This window comes from Rhinatrema bivittatum, chromosome 8 (assembly GCF_901001135.1).
Source record: "Rhinatrema bivittatum chromosome 8, aRhiBiv1.1, whole genome shotgun sequence".
Classification (NCBI taxonomy): Eukaryota; Metazoa; Chordata; class Amphibia; order Gymnophiona; family Rhinatrematidae; genus Rhinatrema; species Rhinatrema bivittatum.
Window position 1 is genome coordinate 45,435,509 of NC_042622.1, and position 15,774 is coordinate 45,451,282.

A 15,774-nucleotide genomic window follows, 5' to 3' on the forward strand; every position below is an offset into this window, starting at 1 on the left:
CATCGGCTGTACGCCAAACTCTCGAAGCGTGAATTTCACAAAGACTCAGTGCCTTTTCTAGGCTACATCATGTCTAAGGAGGGTTTTCAAATGGACCCCCACAAACTTGAAAGTATCCAGAATTGGTCTCAACCCACCAGCCTGAAGGCCTTGAGGAGATTCCTGGGGTTCACCAATTATTATCACAGTTTTATTAAGAACTATTCTTCTTTGACTGTACCCTTGACTGCGATGACCCTTAAGGTTGCCAACCCTTCAAAATGGTCAACGGAGGCCATTTCCGCGTTCGAGAAATTGAAGACTACTTTCTCCACTGAACCATGCTTGTGGCATCCAGACCCCAACAGACACTTTATTGTCGAAGTTGATGCTTCAGATGTGGGGGTAGGGGCTGTGTTGAGCCAAGTGGGAGACTCAAAGACCTGACGACCCTGTTCATTCTTCTCATGAAGATTTTCTCCAGCTGAGAAGAACTACGGAATCTGTGACAAGGAGCTTCTAGCTATAAAGCTTGCATTTGAGGAGTGGTGGCCATGGCTCGAAGGCGCTCAACATCAAATAACCATCTTCACGGATCACAAAAACCTTGAGTATCTCTGCCATGCCCAACGTTTGAATTACAGACAGGCCAGGTGGTCTTTATTCTCCAATCATTTTGATTTTGTGCTTAAGTACCGACCGGGAGATTGAAACACCAGAGCAGACGCGCTGTCACGTTCATTTCATTCAGAAGATGTGCCTGATGAACCTCAGCACATAATAGATCCGAAGAAGATATCCTTAGCCACTAGCCAGTCCGTTTCCGCTGGTGATGCTACCATCCCTCATCCAGCATCATCTACTGGAGCGTTATCTTTAGAAGTGGATTTTGGACATTCAACAACATCACCACTTCCACTGAATTCCTCAGTGATGTCCACAGCAGCTTTACCCATTGCTGCTGATATCATCAATAACACTCTGAAAGATTCTTCCAAATCTCAAGATCCATCTATCATCATTGCAGAAGACGAATTAGAAATCAAGATCAAAGAGATTCTGGATGTTTGTTACAGAGGCAAGAGTGTTGAATACCTTCTGATTTGGGAAGGCTTCGGCCCCGATTTGATCACTTGGGAGCCTCAGATCAATATCTTGGATAAAGAGATGCTTCATCAGTTTCACCTCGTGCATCCTTTGAAGCCTAAGCCTGGTACCCAAAGAGGAGATCGCCCTTTGAAAGGGGGTACTGTTGCATCCGTCGCTGCTCGACACCCTCACTCCGCCCTCTTTACCTCTGTAGCAACTCCCTCCGGGTCTGATGGAAGGTTGGCTGCCACGGTGTCTTCTTGCCATCTCCCTTCGGCGTCCCCAGACTGGCACGACGCTGCGGATCCGCCATGTTGCCTGATGATGTAGGGCGCGCTCGCACGCGCGCTCCAATTGATGTACCAGCAAGGGGATTGCTGGGCATTGCTTTGGCTTTTCTCCCAAGCTACTCTGCCTCCTCGGACTTACCAGGAGTACCCACTCCTTGGGGGCCTCACTCTCTTTTCTTTATTTCAGATTGGAGATAGGAACCGGTACTCGCTCCTCGAGGACCCATGTTCCTGAACACTCTGAAGATTCTCTACTGCCTGGATGCTATCGCAGATACAGACATTTGTGACTTACCATCGCTCTCGCAGAGCTTTCCCTGGAACTAGGTACTCGCTCCTCGAGGGTCTAACCCTTTCCAGCTACTGAGCTTCCTTAAGACCTTATGTGAGTTTTGTCATCCAGTTCTAGCTATGACACAGCATACTTTGTCTACTCGCTATCTATAGTTTCTCTACAGCTCAGCTACCCTGGGATCGCTGTTACAGGTCCTGAGGGACTTCAGCCCTGTCGGGCATATCAGCTCACTACTGCCACCTCTGGTGGTTCTACTATCCTGTCTAATAAAAGAACTATCTGTGTCTGTCTCCATACCCAAGCCTAGCTGGTGGTCCCTCTCAGGATATCCTCCTGGGGGCGCAGTCATCTGCCATCGGCCCAAGGATCCACCTATCTACATTCCTCTCCAAGCACTCCGCTGGTAACAGATTGCTACTCCTTCCCCATCAGGAGTCTTCAGCAACCGATTCATAACAGATTGCTACTCCACAGTCTATACCTTAACAGATTGTTAACTACTCCCTCTACAGTAGCTGAGCATATCAGATTGCTAACTCCTCCTTCCATAGGAGCCAGTTCATAACAGATTGCTAACTTCTCCCTTCTTGAGGAGTAGAGCATAAGAGATTGCTAACTCCTCCTACCTCAGGAGCCGATTTGTAACAGATTGTTAACTCCTCCCTCCACGGGAGCTGATTCGTAACATCAACTGACTGGAAGGAGTACAATATGTAAATCTACAGCTCTAAACTAAATCTTCAAAAGGGAAACTTTGATAAAATGAGGAAAATAGAAAAAAACTGAAAGGTGCAGATGCAAAGGTTAAAAGTGTTCAGCAGGCATGGACATTGTTTAAAAATAGAATCTTAGAAGCACAGTCCAGATGTATTCCATGCATTAAGAAAGGTGGGAGGAAAGCAAAACGATTCCCAGCATGGTTAAAAGGTGAAAGAGGCTATTTTAGCCAAAAAAAACTCCTTCAAAAATTGGAAGCGGGCCCCATGATGTCTTCGGCTGTAGTGGGATGAGCTCTACCACAGCCCACCGATCTTCCTACTTGTGAGGGGCGCGGAAGCTATGCATGGGCGTGCACACAGCTTCTGCTCCCCCTCCCCTAATCAGGGGCAAGACGAGCCTCTCCTTCCGCTACCCCCCCCCCCCCCCAAGCAGATAGAAGATGGGCCTCTCCTTTGCCCACCAGAGGGTTAGGCTCCGCCAGTGGCCCCGCGGCCTCTCCTGCTGGCCCACTGCCTCCCTAGATGTGCCGCCCTCTGCAAATGCATGGTATGCACACCCAGACACACTGGCCCTGACAACATATCTCAGTGCATAGAATGAATTTGTAGACATAACCGGGATAAAGGCTGATTACCATAGCTAACTATGAGTTCCTGTCATTACTATGCTATATATAAGGGGAGGCCAACTCCGGTCCTCGAGAGCCACAAACAGGCCAGGTTTTCAGAATATCCACAATGAATACGCATGAGACAGATTTGTATGCATTGCCTCCATTCTATGCAAAATTTGTCTCATGCGAATTCATTGTACATATCCTGAAAACCTGGCCTGTTTGTGGCTCTCGAGGATTGCAGTTGGCCACCCCTGCTATATGTGCTTGGTTAATTTTCTCTGTAAATTGTTATATTTTCAGTCACTATAGCTCTATATTTGTGTATTATCTTACAGTTATGTTCAGAACTTCATAAAATGGCTGACTTATTCAATCTTGCTTTAGACATCATTGTTGGTAAGTTTTTACTATTATTTACTGATTACTAGGGATGTGAATCGTGTCCTCGATCGTCTTAACGATCGATTTCGGCTGGGAGGGGGAGGGAATCGTATTGTTGCCGTTTGGGGGGGTAAAATATCGTGAAAAATCGTGAAAAATCGTTGAAAAATCGAAAAATCGAAAAACCGGCACATTAAAACCCCCTAAAACCCACCCCCGACCCTTTAAATTAAATCCCCCACCCCCAAATAACTTAAATAACCTGCGGGTCCAGCGGCGGTCCGGAACGGCAGCGGTCCGGAACGGGCTCCTGCTCCTGCATCTTGTCGTCTTCGGCCGGCGCCATTTTCCAAAATGGCGCCGAAAAATGGCGGCGGCCATAGACGAAAAAGATTGGACGGCAGGAGGTCCTTCCGGACCCCCGCTGGACTTTTGGCAAGTCTCGTGGGGGTCAGGAGGCCCCCCACAAGCTGGCCAAAAGTTCCTGGAGGTCCAGCGGGGGTCAGGGAGCGATTTCCCGCCGCGAATCGTTTTCGTACGGAAAATGGCGCCGGCAGGAGATCGACTGCAGGAGGTCGTTCAGCGAGGCGCCGGAACCCTCGCTGAACGACCTCCTGCAGTCGATCTCCTGCCGGCGCCATTTTCCGTACGAAAACGATTCGCGGCGGGAAATCGCTCCCTGACCCCCGCTGGACCTCCAGGAACTTTTGGCCAGCTTGTGGGGGGCCTCCTGACCCCCACGAGACTTGCCAAAAGTCCAGCGGGGGTCCGGAAGGACCTCCTGCCGTCCAATCTTTTTCGTCTATGGCTGCCGCCATTTTTCGGCGGCGCCGGCCGAAGACGACAAGATGCAGGAGCAGGAGCCCGTTCCGGACCGCTGCCGTTCCGGACCGCCGCTGGACCCGCAGGTTATTTAAGTTATTTGGGGGGGGTTCGGGAGGGTGGGGGATTTAATTTAAAGGGTCAGGGGTGGGTTTTAGGGGGTTTTAGTGTGCCGGCTCACGATTCTAACGATTTATAACGATAAATCGTTAGAATCTGTATTGTATTGTGTTCCATAACGGTTTAAGACGATATTAAAATTATCGGACGATAATTTTAATCGTCCTAAAACGATTCACATCCCTACTGATTACTGACTATCACAAAGGCAGGCTGAGCCTGCTTACCTGCTTTCAATCAGGTTCTGAACCAAGAGCCAGGATCTTTATTTATTTAGATATGAAAGATAGACAGCAAAACTCATTCAACTCTTGTCATATTCTTGTTTCTAAATGTGGTCAAATGTGCAACATACTTACGTTTATTAAAATTAAGCAAAACCCCATTAAAACACTGTCTCACTCCAAAACTCCCTGGGGACAAACAGTCTCTATTATCTATTGGCCTTTTCAGTATAGCTACTATGATGCCATGTTCTCTGCTTTCTCTATCCAAGGACTCTCCTGGTTTTTCCAGATCTATGAAGAACCTCTGTGAAATCACTTTCACTGTGACTGCTGCCTTCTGGCAGGCTTGTTTCTTGCCTTTCTTCTGGAGCAGTGTTTCTCAACCCAGTCCTCGGGACACACCTAGCCAGTCAGGTTTTCAGGATATCTACAATGAATATGCACGAGATAGATTTGCTTACAAAGGAGGCAATGCAGGCAAATCTGCCTCGTGCATATTCATTATGGAAATCCTGAAAACCTGACTGGCTAGGTATGTCCTGAGGACTTCTGGAGCATTGCATAGCAAGGGATAAGAGTCAATCTGTCTGGGTTAGGAGCTTTCAACAGGGATGTGCCACAATTTTTAAACAACAGGGAAATCACAATGACATTTGTGGTTTTGTTTTGTGTCATTTCTCATCCAAAGCGACAACATAAAAAAACAAAATGTCATTTAATGCCTGCATTTTCATCCCCCACACTAAATGGTCTTAGCATGCACTAAAATACAGAAACAAAATTTAAAAAAATGGTAATGGAAACGGAAAACAATTGTTTTTCCCGTGCATATCCCTAAGGTCTAATCGCTTCAAGGCAGACAAGAAGGGAAAGATTTGGATTCTTGCAAACTTCCGAACTTCCCACCTGAACTCCATGATGATGTCCATAAAGGAGACCCTTCAGATGCTCTTGGATATTGTCCCCAACTTCTCCTCCTGCCCTATCCCCACCAAGAATTCTGTGTCTCTCCACCATTACAAAGGAGCAGCATTGGGCTGATGGAAATGTCCATGTCCTGTTATTCAGCATGATTCAAATTGCATTTAACATTCAACACTCATGCTTGGTGAGACTTCCATAGTTTGAAACCCACACTGGCAACCATCTGAGTGCCAAGCTACACATTCACCTCCATCAATGCTTACACCTTATGACACGTTTTTCTGCAGTTGGCTCTGGCTTGCAGTCATCCCCAGAAGAATCATGGGTTTCTTTTTTTTTTTTTCTTTCAGCCACTGAGCCAGCTGATGCTTTGGGAGAAGATCCTATAAAAACTATAACCTCATTGATTGCAGAATGTATGAAATTGAATGTAAGTATTACCCTCTGCGTCCAACCAGGAGTTAACCAGTGTGTTTGGCTGAGCGCACTGTATTTCATCGGCTCCTGAGAGCTCTGAGGTTTCTTGGCACTTGAAATTCCTCTCTTGCTTTGGTGACAGTTATTTCTACAAAAACAAATAAAATATTTTACCTAAGTAACTGCAATCTGCAAGTACTCATAGGGCCAATTTTCCAATGTGTGTGAGTTGCTGCAAAGTCAGTGGACACTTTTAGCCTTTGCACCAATTCTCAAAGAGAAAGTCCGTGCATGCCTTCCATTTGAGAACTGCCTAGGGTAAAGCGCCCGTAGGGATCTGCACTTGCTTTTTCCACTGGTGCTTTATGCCTGCAAAGCAACCCTGAAAATGCAAAACTATGAGCGCTGTTGCCTCCTCTGGCCTAACCCCGCCTCTGAGCCTGCCACCTTTTCCCACAGGTAAACGTACGCGCATAGTTGATCCCCACACATACTTTTACTTTTACTTTTACCTCCATTGCAATTGGTCCTAAATTCAGCTACACGACTTATCTTTCACCAGAGTCTCTACACTCAGTAACCCCTCTTCTGAAGTCACTGCATTGGCTCCCTATTAGCTACCAATTACAGTTGAAGCTCCTCTTTCTCACCTACAAGTACCTTCATTCTGCAGTTCCTCACTGCTTCTCCTCTCTTATCTCTCTCTACACCCCTGCCCGTGCTCGCCGCTCATCAGGTAAGTCACTCCTTCCATGCCCTTCTCATCTACCGGCAATTCCCTATTCCGTGCTTTCCACCCGACTGTACCATGTGAGTTTGAATAGAGTTGGAGTAGACTTCCTGATTTGGTACGTCATGCTCATACCTGGGAACTCTCTGGATTTGGCCTGGAGACTCCGGAATTCTAAAAGAATTACCGGGTCTCCGGGCCAATACCAGAAATCTCCGGGTGCTGGAGCAAAACCAATCTGCTTGGACCCGGAAAGAAGAAAGGACATCATTGGTCTTGCGTGACTGAAAAAGGAGGAACTCGACAGTGATTTCTACCATCTCCGGACCTTTTTAACTCTTAACTTTGCTTCCTCGTGACACCACCTGCTCCTGCACAGCCTGTTTCCTGTATTCAGCCACTTGCCCGTCCCTTCCTGTTTGCCTTGGCCAATCAACATTGCGATTTCCTGCCCGTACATCAAATGAGGAGTAAGAAACAGGCAGTGTCCACTTCCGCAGCTCAGGAAGAGAAGGAAGAAGCTGCTGCTGCTCTAGGAGCCCAAGTTAGAGTCTGCTGTTGCTAGTGTGTTTTGAAAGGGGAGGGGGGAGAGAGAATGAATGAGCATGTCTGTGAGAGTGAGTGAGTGTGTATTTGTGTAGAAAGAAGAGATCTGAGAGTGTATGTAGGTGAGTAGGAGAGAGCTGAGTGCAAGTGAGCATAGGTGTGAAAGTGAGTGGGCATGTGTGTATGGAAGAGGGAGAGACATCAGTGTGTGTGTATTGGTGGGAGAATGGCAGAAGGTGTAAATGGACATATGAGAATGTGAGAGAATGAGCAGTGAAAGTAAGTGTGAACATGTAAGAGTGTTTATGAGAGCAGATTTGTGAGCATCCGGTCCCACTGTGCAGTTGCCCTCCCTCCATTCCCCCCCCCCCCCCCATTCTAATCCTTGTTAATCTCAGGGTGTCTGGAAGTCAAAAGTTCCCAGGTATGGTCATGCTCCATCTCTTGCTTTATTCAAATCCCATCTAAAGACCCACCTTTTTGAAGCTGCTTTTAAATCTTATGCCTGATTGTCAGCTTTTAGCTTCATTAACAAACTTTCTTTTCTTTTTAACCATTCTCTTATTTTATGAAATGCCCCAAGTCTCTTGTCCTGTATGTTTGTCTTATTAGATTGTAAGCTCTAGTGAGCAGGGACTGCCTTTTTTGTACGTTTGTACAGCGCTGCCTATGTCGTGTACAGAGCTGTAGCCAGGCCACGTGGTACCTATGGCCAAGTGAAAATAATGCTCCCTCACCCTGAGCACAACACACGACACCACGAGCTGGCAGACTGTGAAATGGAGGGGGCTTTGAGTTTTATTTTCACCCAGCAGTTTCCTCCGGCTCCTTTGGGCTTCCAGCTCAGTCGGAACCAGTACAGAGATCTTGGCGCCAGGAGCTTCATTCATTCACATCTCCCAGAGATCTTTTTTTTTTCCTCCCTCACTGCAGTGCATGGCTGGGGGCCATGCACCAGGGATCCCTTCAGAATCCTGCAGTCACGGGCCCCCATTCCAACCACTAGATGTCACCCCCTCCCGGTGACACCCCCTCCCCAAACACAATTAAAAATTAGTCAGATTTTACATGAAAAAGGGCACTCTCAGGTAAAAGATTTCACTTACAACAACATCTATATTATATTATATTTAAATGCATTGCTGTGGCGCTAACCAGAAAACCCTGCAAAACAAGTAAAAGAAAAAAAGGCACTTGGAACCCATACGGTATTAGGCCTATGGTAACGCATGTTAGGTGTGGGCTTGGCCCTCAGAAAGCCACGAGTAAACGGAATTGCAATTACAATATACTAAACCTCCCATACCAAGACAGCACTAACTGCCAGCATTCAGTCCTACCAATAAAAAGGCAACATTGCAAATATTACACCAGGCCTTAAACACCAAAACACCTCCTATTAATGGGCCGATACAGAAAGATGTGCGGGAGGCGTTAATTTCTGAAAGTAAAATGTGCTTTCTGTATCGCGCAGGAATAACTAATAGGGCCATCAACATGCATTTGAATGTTGCGGGCGCTATTATTTTCGGGGAAGGTTGTCCGTGCGTTTTTTTTCCATGTACTATTACCCCTTACTGTATAAGTGGTAAAAATAGCACGTCAAAAACATGCGGCCAAACGCGGGCTAACAGTGCACTCCACTGGAGTGCACTTTACTGTATCGCCCCGTAAGAAAGCAGAACAAACCAGGCAGTTATACAGCCCCATACAGAAACTACAAGCTAGCAGAGCACCTAGCCTTGTTCATACATGCCGAACACAGACAGACCCTCACCAAATTCCTAACAGAGAGACTGTAACGTGAAAATAGAAATGTGCAGACAAAAACTGAACTGGAAACCACAAGCCATACTGTATGCAGTGCAACTATGGAAAAACAGAAATACCATCATTCCTCATAAAACATCAAACAAAAAAATCAAGAAACAAATCATAAATAGTAAAACCATACTAATACAAATTTTAAATATTTCAAAACAGCTGAAGAATAGAATACCCAATAATTAAAACATTGTGGGGCGGATTTTCAGAGCCCTGCTCGCGTAAATCCGCCCAAAACCGGGCGGATTTACGCGAGCAGGGCCCTGCGCGCCGGGAAGCCTATTTTACATAGGCCACCCGGCGCGCGCAGAGCCCCGGGACTCGCGTAAGTCCCGGGGTTCTCCGAGGGGGGCGTGTCGGGGGCGTGTCGGGGGCGGGCCCGGTCGTCGCGGCGTTTCGGGGGCGTGTCGGCAGCGTTTTGGGGGCGGGTACGGGGGCATGGCTACGGCCCGGGGCGGTCCGGGGGCGTGGCCGCGCCCTCCGTACCCGCCCCCAGGTCGCGGCCCGGCGCACAGGAGGCCCGCTGGCGCGTGGGGATTTACGCCTCCCAGAGGGAGGCGTAAATCCCCCGACAAAGGTAAGGGGGGGGTTTAGACAGGGCCGGGCGGGTGGGTTAGGTAGGGGAAGGGAGGGGAAGGTGAGAGGAGAGCAAAGGAAAGTTCCCTCCGAGGCCGCTCCGATTTCGGAGCGGCCTCGGAGGGAACGGGGGTAGGCTGCGCGGCTCGGCGCGCGCCGGCTATACAAAATCCATAGCCTTGCGCGCGCCGATCCAGGTTTTTAGCAGATACGCGCGTATCTACTAAAATCCAGCGTACTTTTGTTTGCGCCTGGAGCGCAAACAAAAGTAGGCTATTCGCGCGCCTTTTAAAATCCGCCCCTATATCTCTATCTATTTCCATAAGTCAATAAAATATTTCAAAACAACTGATATGTAAGATATCTCCCAATAATTAAAACTAATAAGGATAACAAAAAAAAATCCCCTGCTGTCCATACCTGGGAAATTTTGATTTCCAGATGACCTGAGATTGTCATGGATTAGCAGAGAGAAGGGAGTGGGTTGTTGCATACAAAACTTTTCCATGCTATCTCTCACACATGCTCAATCATATACACACACCTGCTCATATTCATTCTTTCATACATGCTCAATCATATATACACAGCTTGTTTGCTCTCTAATGCTCAACTGTATACATACACACACACGCTCGTTAGTTCTCTCAGGCTCAGTCATACACACACACACACATACTCGCTCAGTCTCTCTCACATGATAAATCATATACACACACACAGGCTCGTATGCTCTGTCTCAGGCTCAGGCATTCACATACGCCCATATGCTCTCTCTCTCTCTCATGCATGCTCAATCGTAGACACATACACACTTGTTCGCTTTCTCATGCTTAACTATATACCAACATACATACAATCATTCAGACTCATTCATATGCTCAGTCATATACACACTTTCATATGTTCTCTCACATGCTCAATCATACATGAACTCATGCTCATACCTTTCCCTAGCATTTTGAATCATATATATGAACACACACAAGCTCAATCATAGATGCTCATACCTCAATCATACACACACACATTCATATCTCTCTCTCACATCCTCACCCATTCACACACACATTCATATCTCTCTCTCACATCCTCACCCATTCACACATACATTCATATCTCTCTCTCTCACACATCCTCAGTTATACACACACACATTCATATCTCTCTCTCACACACATCCTCAGTCATACACACACACATTCATATCTCTCTCTCTCACACACACATCCTCAGTCATACACACACACATTCATATCTCTCTCTCTCACACACACATCCTCAGTCATACACACACACATTCATATCTCTCTCTTACACATCCTCAGTTATACACACACACATTCATATATCTCTCTCTCACACATCCTCAGTCATACACACACATTCATATCTCTCTCTCTCACACACACATCCTCAGTCATACACACACACATTCATATCTCTCTCACATATCCTCAGTCATACACACACATATTCATATCTCTCTCGTTCTCACATCCTCAGTCATACACACACACATTCATATCTCTCTCACACATCCTCAGTCATACACACACACATTCATATCTCTCTCGCTCTCTCACATCCTCAGTCATACACACACATATTCATATCTCACTCACGCGCCAGCTGCGAGTTACGCCTGCCTCAGGCAGGTGTAACTTTTCTAACAAAGGTAGGGGGATATAGATAGGGCTGGGGGGTGGGTAGGGTAGGGAAAGGGAGGGGAAGGTGTGGGGGGGTGGAAGGAAAGTTCCCTCCGAAGTCGCTCCGATTTCGGAGCGGCCTCGGAGGGAACAGAGGCAGGCTGCGCCAACCCCGGATTTTAAGGGATATGCGCGGCTACGCACGTATCTATTAAAATCCGGATACTTTTGTTTGCGCCTGGTGCGCGAACAAAAGTACGTGCGGGCCTACTTTTATAAAATCTACCCCTCTGTGTTTGTGCATCTGAGTCTAGCCCGGTGCTTCAGTTCCCTACGGGGCTCCTCCCCATAGGAGATACCATCACTGTTGCCCCTGAGAATCCACCAAACACCTCAATATCATAACACCTACCGCCTCTAATCCACGACAATCACAGGATGACTAGAAATCAGTTCCCAGGTATGGAGAGCAGATTTTTAAATCATTATTATTTTTAATTAGTGGGTGTAATTTGATGATTCTGCTCTTTTGAAATATTTGTTTTTTTTAGGGGGCAGAGGGAATAGAACATTTTTAATTGGATTTTTATTCTTCAGATTTTGGGAATTTTTTTGGTGTTTGGGAAATTTTCGATATTCTATTCATTAACTGGTTTGAAATATTCTTTTTATGAATATGACTTTATTATTATGATTAATGTTTTATATTTCTTGATTGTATTTAATGTTTTATGAAGAATGGGAATATTTCTATTTGTCCATTGTTGATCTGCATATAGAGGCTGACTTGTTATGGGTTCCAGTTCAGTTCTTCTCAGCATGTTTCTTTTCATACTTTCTGATCTCTTTATTCTGTATTTGGTGAGGGTCTCTGTGTTCTCCATAAGTGATCAAGGTGAGGTATTTTACTAGCATGTAATTTCTGCCTAGGAATCTATAGCCGCCTGGTTTCCTAATAAGAGTTTTATTGGTGTTCTAGGGCCTGGAGTAATATGTGCAGTGTTGCCTTTTCATAGATAAAGGTTGTTAGAATTGTTTTGGTGTGGGAGGTTTACTATATTGTAATAGTAATTCTGTTTGTTCATGGCTTTCTGAGAGCCAAGCTCACATCCAATACGCATTACAAAAAGTCTAATTCCATGGAAGCTCCAAGTGTCTTTTTTTGCAGAGTTTTCTGGTTCGCACCATAGGAGTGCAAGTAAATATTTTTCACTCAGAAAACTGTACTCTTGAATGTATGTACAAGGCTGTATGGTTTGGTGGGCGGGAGGGAGAGGGAGAAGGAGAAGGAGAGAGAGAGAGAAAGAGAGGGAGAGAAAGAGAGAGAACCTCTGGGGAGGGCTTCACAGTATTCAACTATTTATATCACTATAGGAGGGCCAGCTAATAACTTGAGGTGAGGTTTTGGTGGTGATTTAGGGTTTTGGGGCGAGTTTGACATGTAGGGTGAGAAGTACGAACAGCACAGTACATCTCGGTGAAGATGTGATGTCATTTGGCGTGAGGAAATTCTCACAAAGAAGAGATTTCTACAATGCTCTCTCGCCCTAGCTTGATAGTACCCTGTTATGGGCCTGGGACAGACACTGAGGGCCAGATTTTAAAAGCCCTACACGCATAAAGCCCCGGGATGCGTTTAAGTCCTTGGGGCTTCGGAAAAAGGGGCGTGGCCAGAGGCAATTGCAAGAGGCAAAATAAAGGTCGGGGGGGTTAGGATAGGGCTAGGGGCAGGAGGGTTAGGGGAAGGGAGGTTAGGTTAGGGGGTTAGGAAGTTCCCTCCCAGGCCGCTCCGAAATCGGAGCGGCCTGGGAGCGAACGGGTGAAGGCCGCGGGCGTCGGCGTGCACCCCCTTGCATGCACTGACCCCCGATTTTATAACATGCGTGCACCTGTGCGCGCATGTTATAAAATCGGGCGTCCATGTGTGCGTGCCGGGTAGTGCGCGCACATGGATGCCCGCGCGCAATTTCTTAAAATCTACCCCTGAATGAATCAGGGGGCGAGGGGGGGGGCAGCACAGTAATTTTTCGCACAGGGCAGCAAAAAAGCTAGCACTGGCCCTGCTCCAGGGGAGGATTAGGAAACACTGCCATAGGACAGTGCAGTTCCGATTGAGTTGGAAGCTCAGATTTATAGTTACATATATTTACAGTTATGTATATTTTCTTGCATCCTAGTTAAAATACCTTCCAATATTCAACATTCTTTTCAGACTAACATCAGCAGAGAAGCACACTGACAAGATTAGACAAAAGTCATATTATTGTTTGATGTCCATACTATGACATCTTCAAATGTCATAGTGTGGACAGTTGTGCAATTGTTTAATGTCAGCTACAAGTTGTGCAAGCTGCAGTTGTGCAATTGTTTAATGTCAGCTACAAGACACTGATTCCTAACTAAACACCCCTCCAAGTTTAGGCATTATATTTATGCCTCTCTTCTTTATATTATTGCATTATCTAATTTATTCAGTTATGCTTACTATATCTCCGGCTATCCTAGCCCTCCATGTTAAAACCTCCTTGTTATATGTAACTTTCGCCTCTTGTTAAATGGTTGACTATGTTATACCCCCTTGTTACATGTAAACCGATCTGATATGAATTTCTTTCATGAAGGTCGGTACATAAAAATGTTAAATAAATAAAATAAATAAATTATACACTGGGAATTACCTGAATACTTAAAAAGTGATTTTTGCCAAGAAACTGAATGAGTAGCACAGAACCAAGTCATGTGCAATTCACTGCTTTTGATTTAAAAACAAATCAGTTCAGTTTTGCATATTAAATTCATTAGCTGTATGTAGCATGTATTGTATAAAATGAAAGCCAGGGAGAAATTATACATAAACTCAGAGATCTCACTATTACAAAAATAAGAGATTCTTGTCTTGTAGTACAACCTTTACATCTTAATAAATTAAAATCTGCTTAAATGTAACTAGTTCTTGAACAATAAAAATATCTATTGACATAACAGACTTCTCATTCTATAACATATACAATAAATGTGTGTGTGGGTTTTGTTTTTTATTTCTATAGTTTATATTTAACAATAATGTTGAAATCTAACGGGATCCTGAAACAGCACCTGTGAACAAATGAAGCTTCTGTTCCTGTCCACAATGGGAAAAACATAGAAGATTGAAGAATTTCAAGCTGTATTCTATTTCTTTGTCACTCTGTTGCCAAATAGCCAAAAATATCGTACTATATAATTACAGCTTTATCTATAACTCTGCTTAATTTGATGTATCAGTGAAGACAGAACATAACAAATTTGCTTGACAATGATTAACTTTTATAATTCACCTAGTAAAGTTAGAGATAGATTATAACACAATGAGTTGCATTAAGAATAATGGTATTTTGTGACTTCTGTGTTTCTCTTTCAATAAATAATTCTATTTCTCTTGCATCAACCATTTAAAATGTATTTTTTTAGTCCAAATTTCTTTATTGAGCTTTAAATAATGAATTATATCTGAACAAGAAGAAGAGGACAGATGGATCCAGTGAGATAGAATATTGGTATCATTTAATTATAAAACTCATGTGTTTAGAAAGCATGTGTAGAAGTTACAAATTTAAATATTAAGTCCACAGGCCTCCACATTTCTAACCAACTTCCAACTCTATTACATTTCACAGTTACTTCTGTCTCATACCTATATACCATAATGTCCATATTCAAAGATCACTGAGCAGGCAAATTACATAACATAAGAACATGAGAACATGCCATACTGGGTCAGACCAAGGGTCCATCAAGCCCAATATCCTGTTTTCAACAGTGGCCAATCCATGCTACAAGTACCCAAACATTAGATAGATCACAAGCTACTATTGCTTATTAACTACTGTAATAGCAGTTTATGGATTTATCCTCTAGGAACTTATCCAAACCTATTTTAAACCTAGTTACACTAACTGATGAAACCACATCCTCTGGCAATGAATTCCAGAGCTTAACTATGTGTTGAGTAGGGGTGTGCATTCGTTTTGAACGCATATGTAAAACGCAACTTATATTTTTAAAAGAGAAAAAAAAGGTTTGAGGAGAAACGCATCGCGAGTTCCAACGTATTCAACATAGCTATGTTGAATACGTTGAACCTAAATAAACACTTAAACCCCCCACCCTCCTGACCCCCCCAAGACTTACCAAAACTCCCTGGTGGTCCAGCGGGGAGTCAGGAAGCCATCCTTGTATTCCTTTGCGAGGAGCACGTGAAGTCGGCGTCACGTCGAGTGATGCCGACGTCACGTGCTCCTCCGCGCCTCCGCTCCCGGACCCCTGCTGGACCCAACCGGAACTTTTGGCCAGCTTGGGGGGGTCAGGAGGCCCCCCCAAGCTGGCCAAAAGTTCCGGTTGGGTCCAACGGGGGTCCCGGAGCGACCTCCTGCCACGTGACCTACCTGTCACGTGGTAGGAGTACAAGATGGCGCCGGTGACCATGTGACAGGGGCTGACCAATGGCACGGCAGCCCCTGTGACACAGGCTATCGGCGCCATGAGGAAATCGCAGACGAGTGCAGGGATGGCTTCCTAACTCCCCGCTGG

General features: G+C 45.3%; 1 protein-coding gene across 3 annotated transcripts in view; it reads left to right on the plus strand.

Annotated features, from left to right (window-relative positions):
* Nucleotides 1–14,628, plus strand: part of LOC115097704 — a 70,561-nt gene extending 55,933 nt beyond the window's left edge. For all 3 annotated transcript variants that reach the window (XM_029613672.1, XM_029613673.1, XM_029613674.1), the window contains 3 exons: nt 3,325–3,385; nt 5,814–5,893; nt 14,253–14,628. In XM_029613672.1, coding sequence (XP_029469532.1) covers nt 3,325–3,385; nt 5,814–5,893; nt 14,253–14,282 — 171 coding nt within the window. In that variant the 3' untranslated portion in view covers nt 14,283–14,628. The remainder of the gene's footprint in view (nt 1–3,324; nt 3,386–5,813; nt 5,894–14,252) is intronic.
* The last annotated feature ends 1,146 nt before the right edge of the window (nt 14,629–15,774 follow it).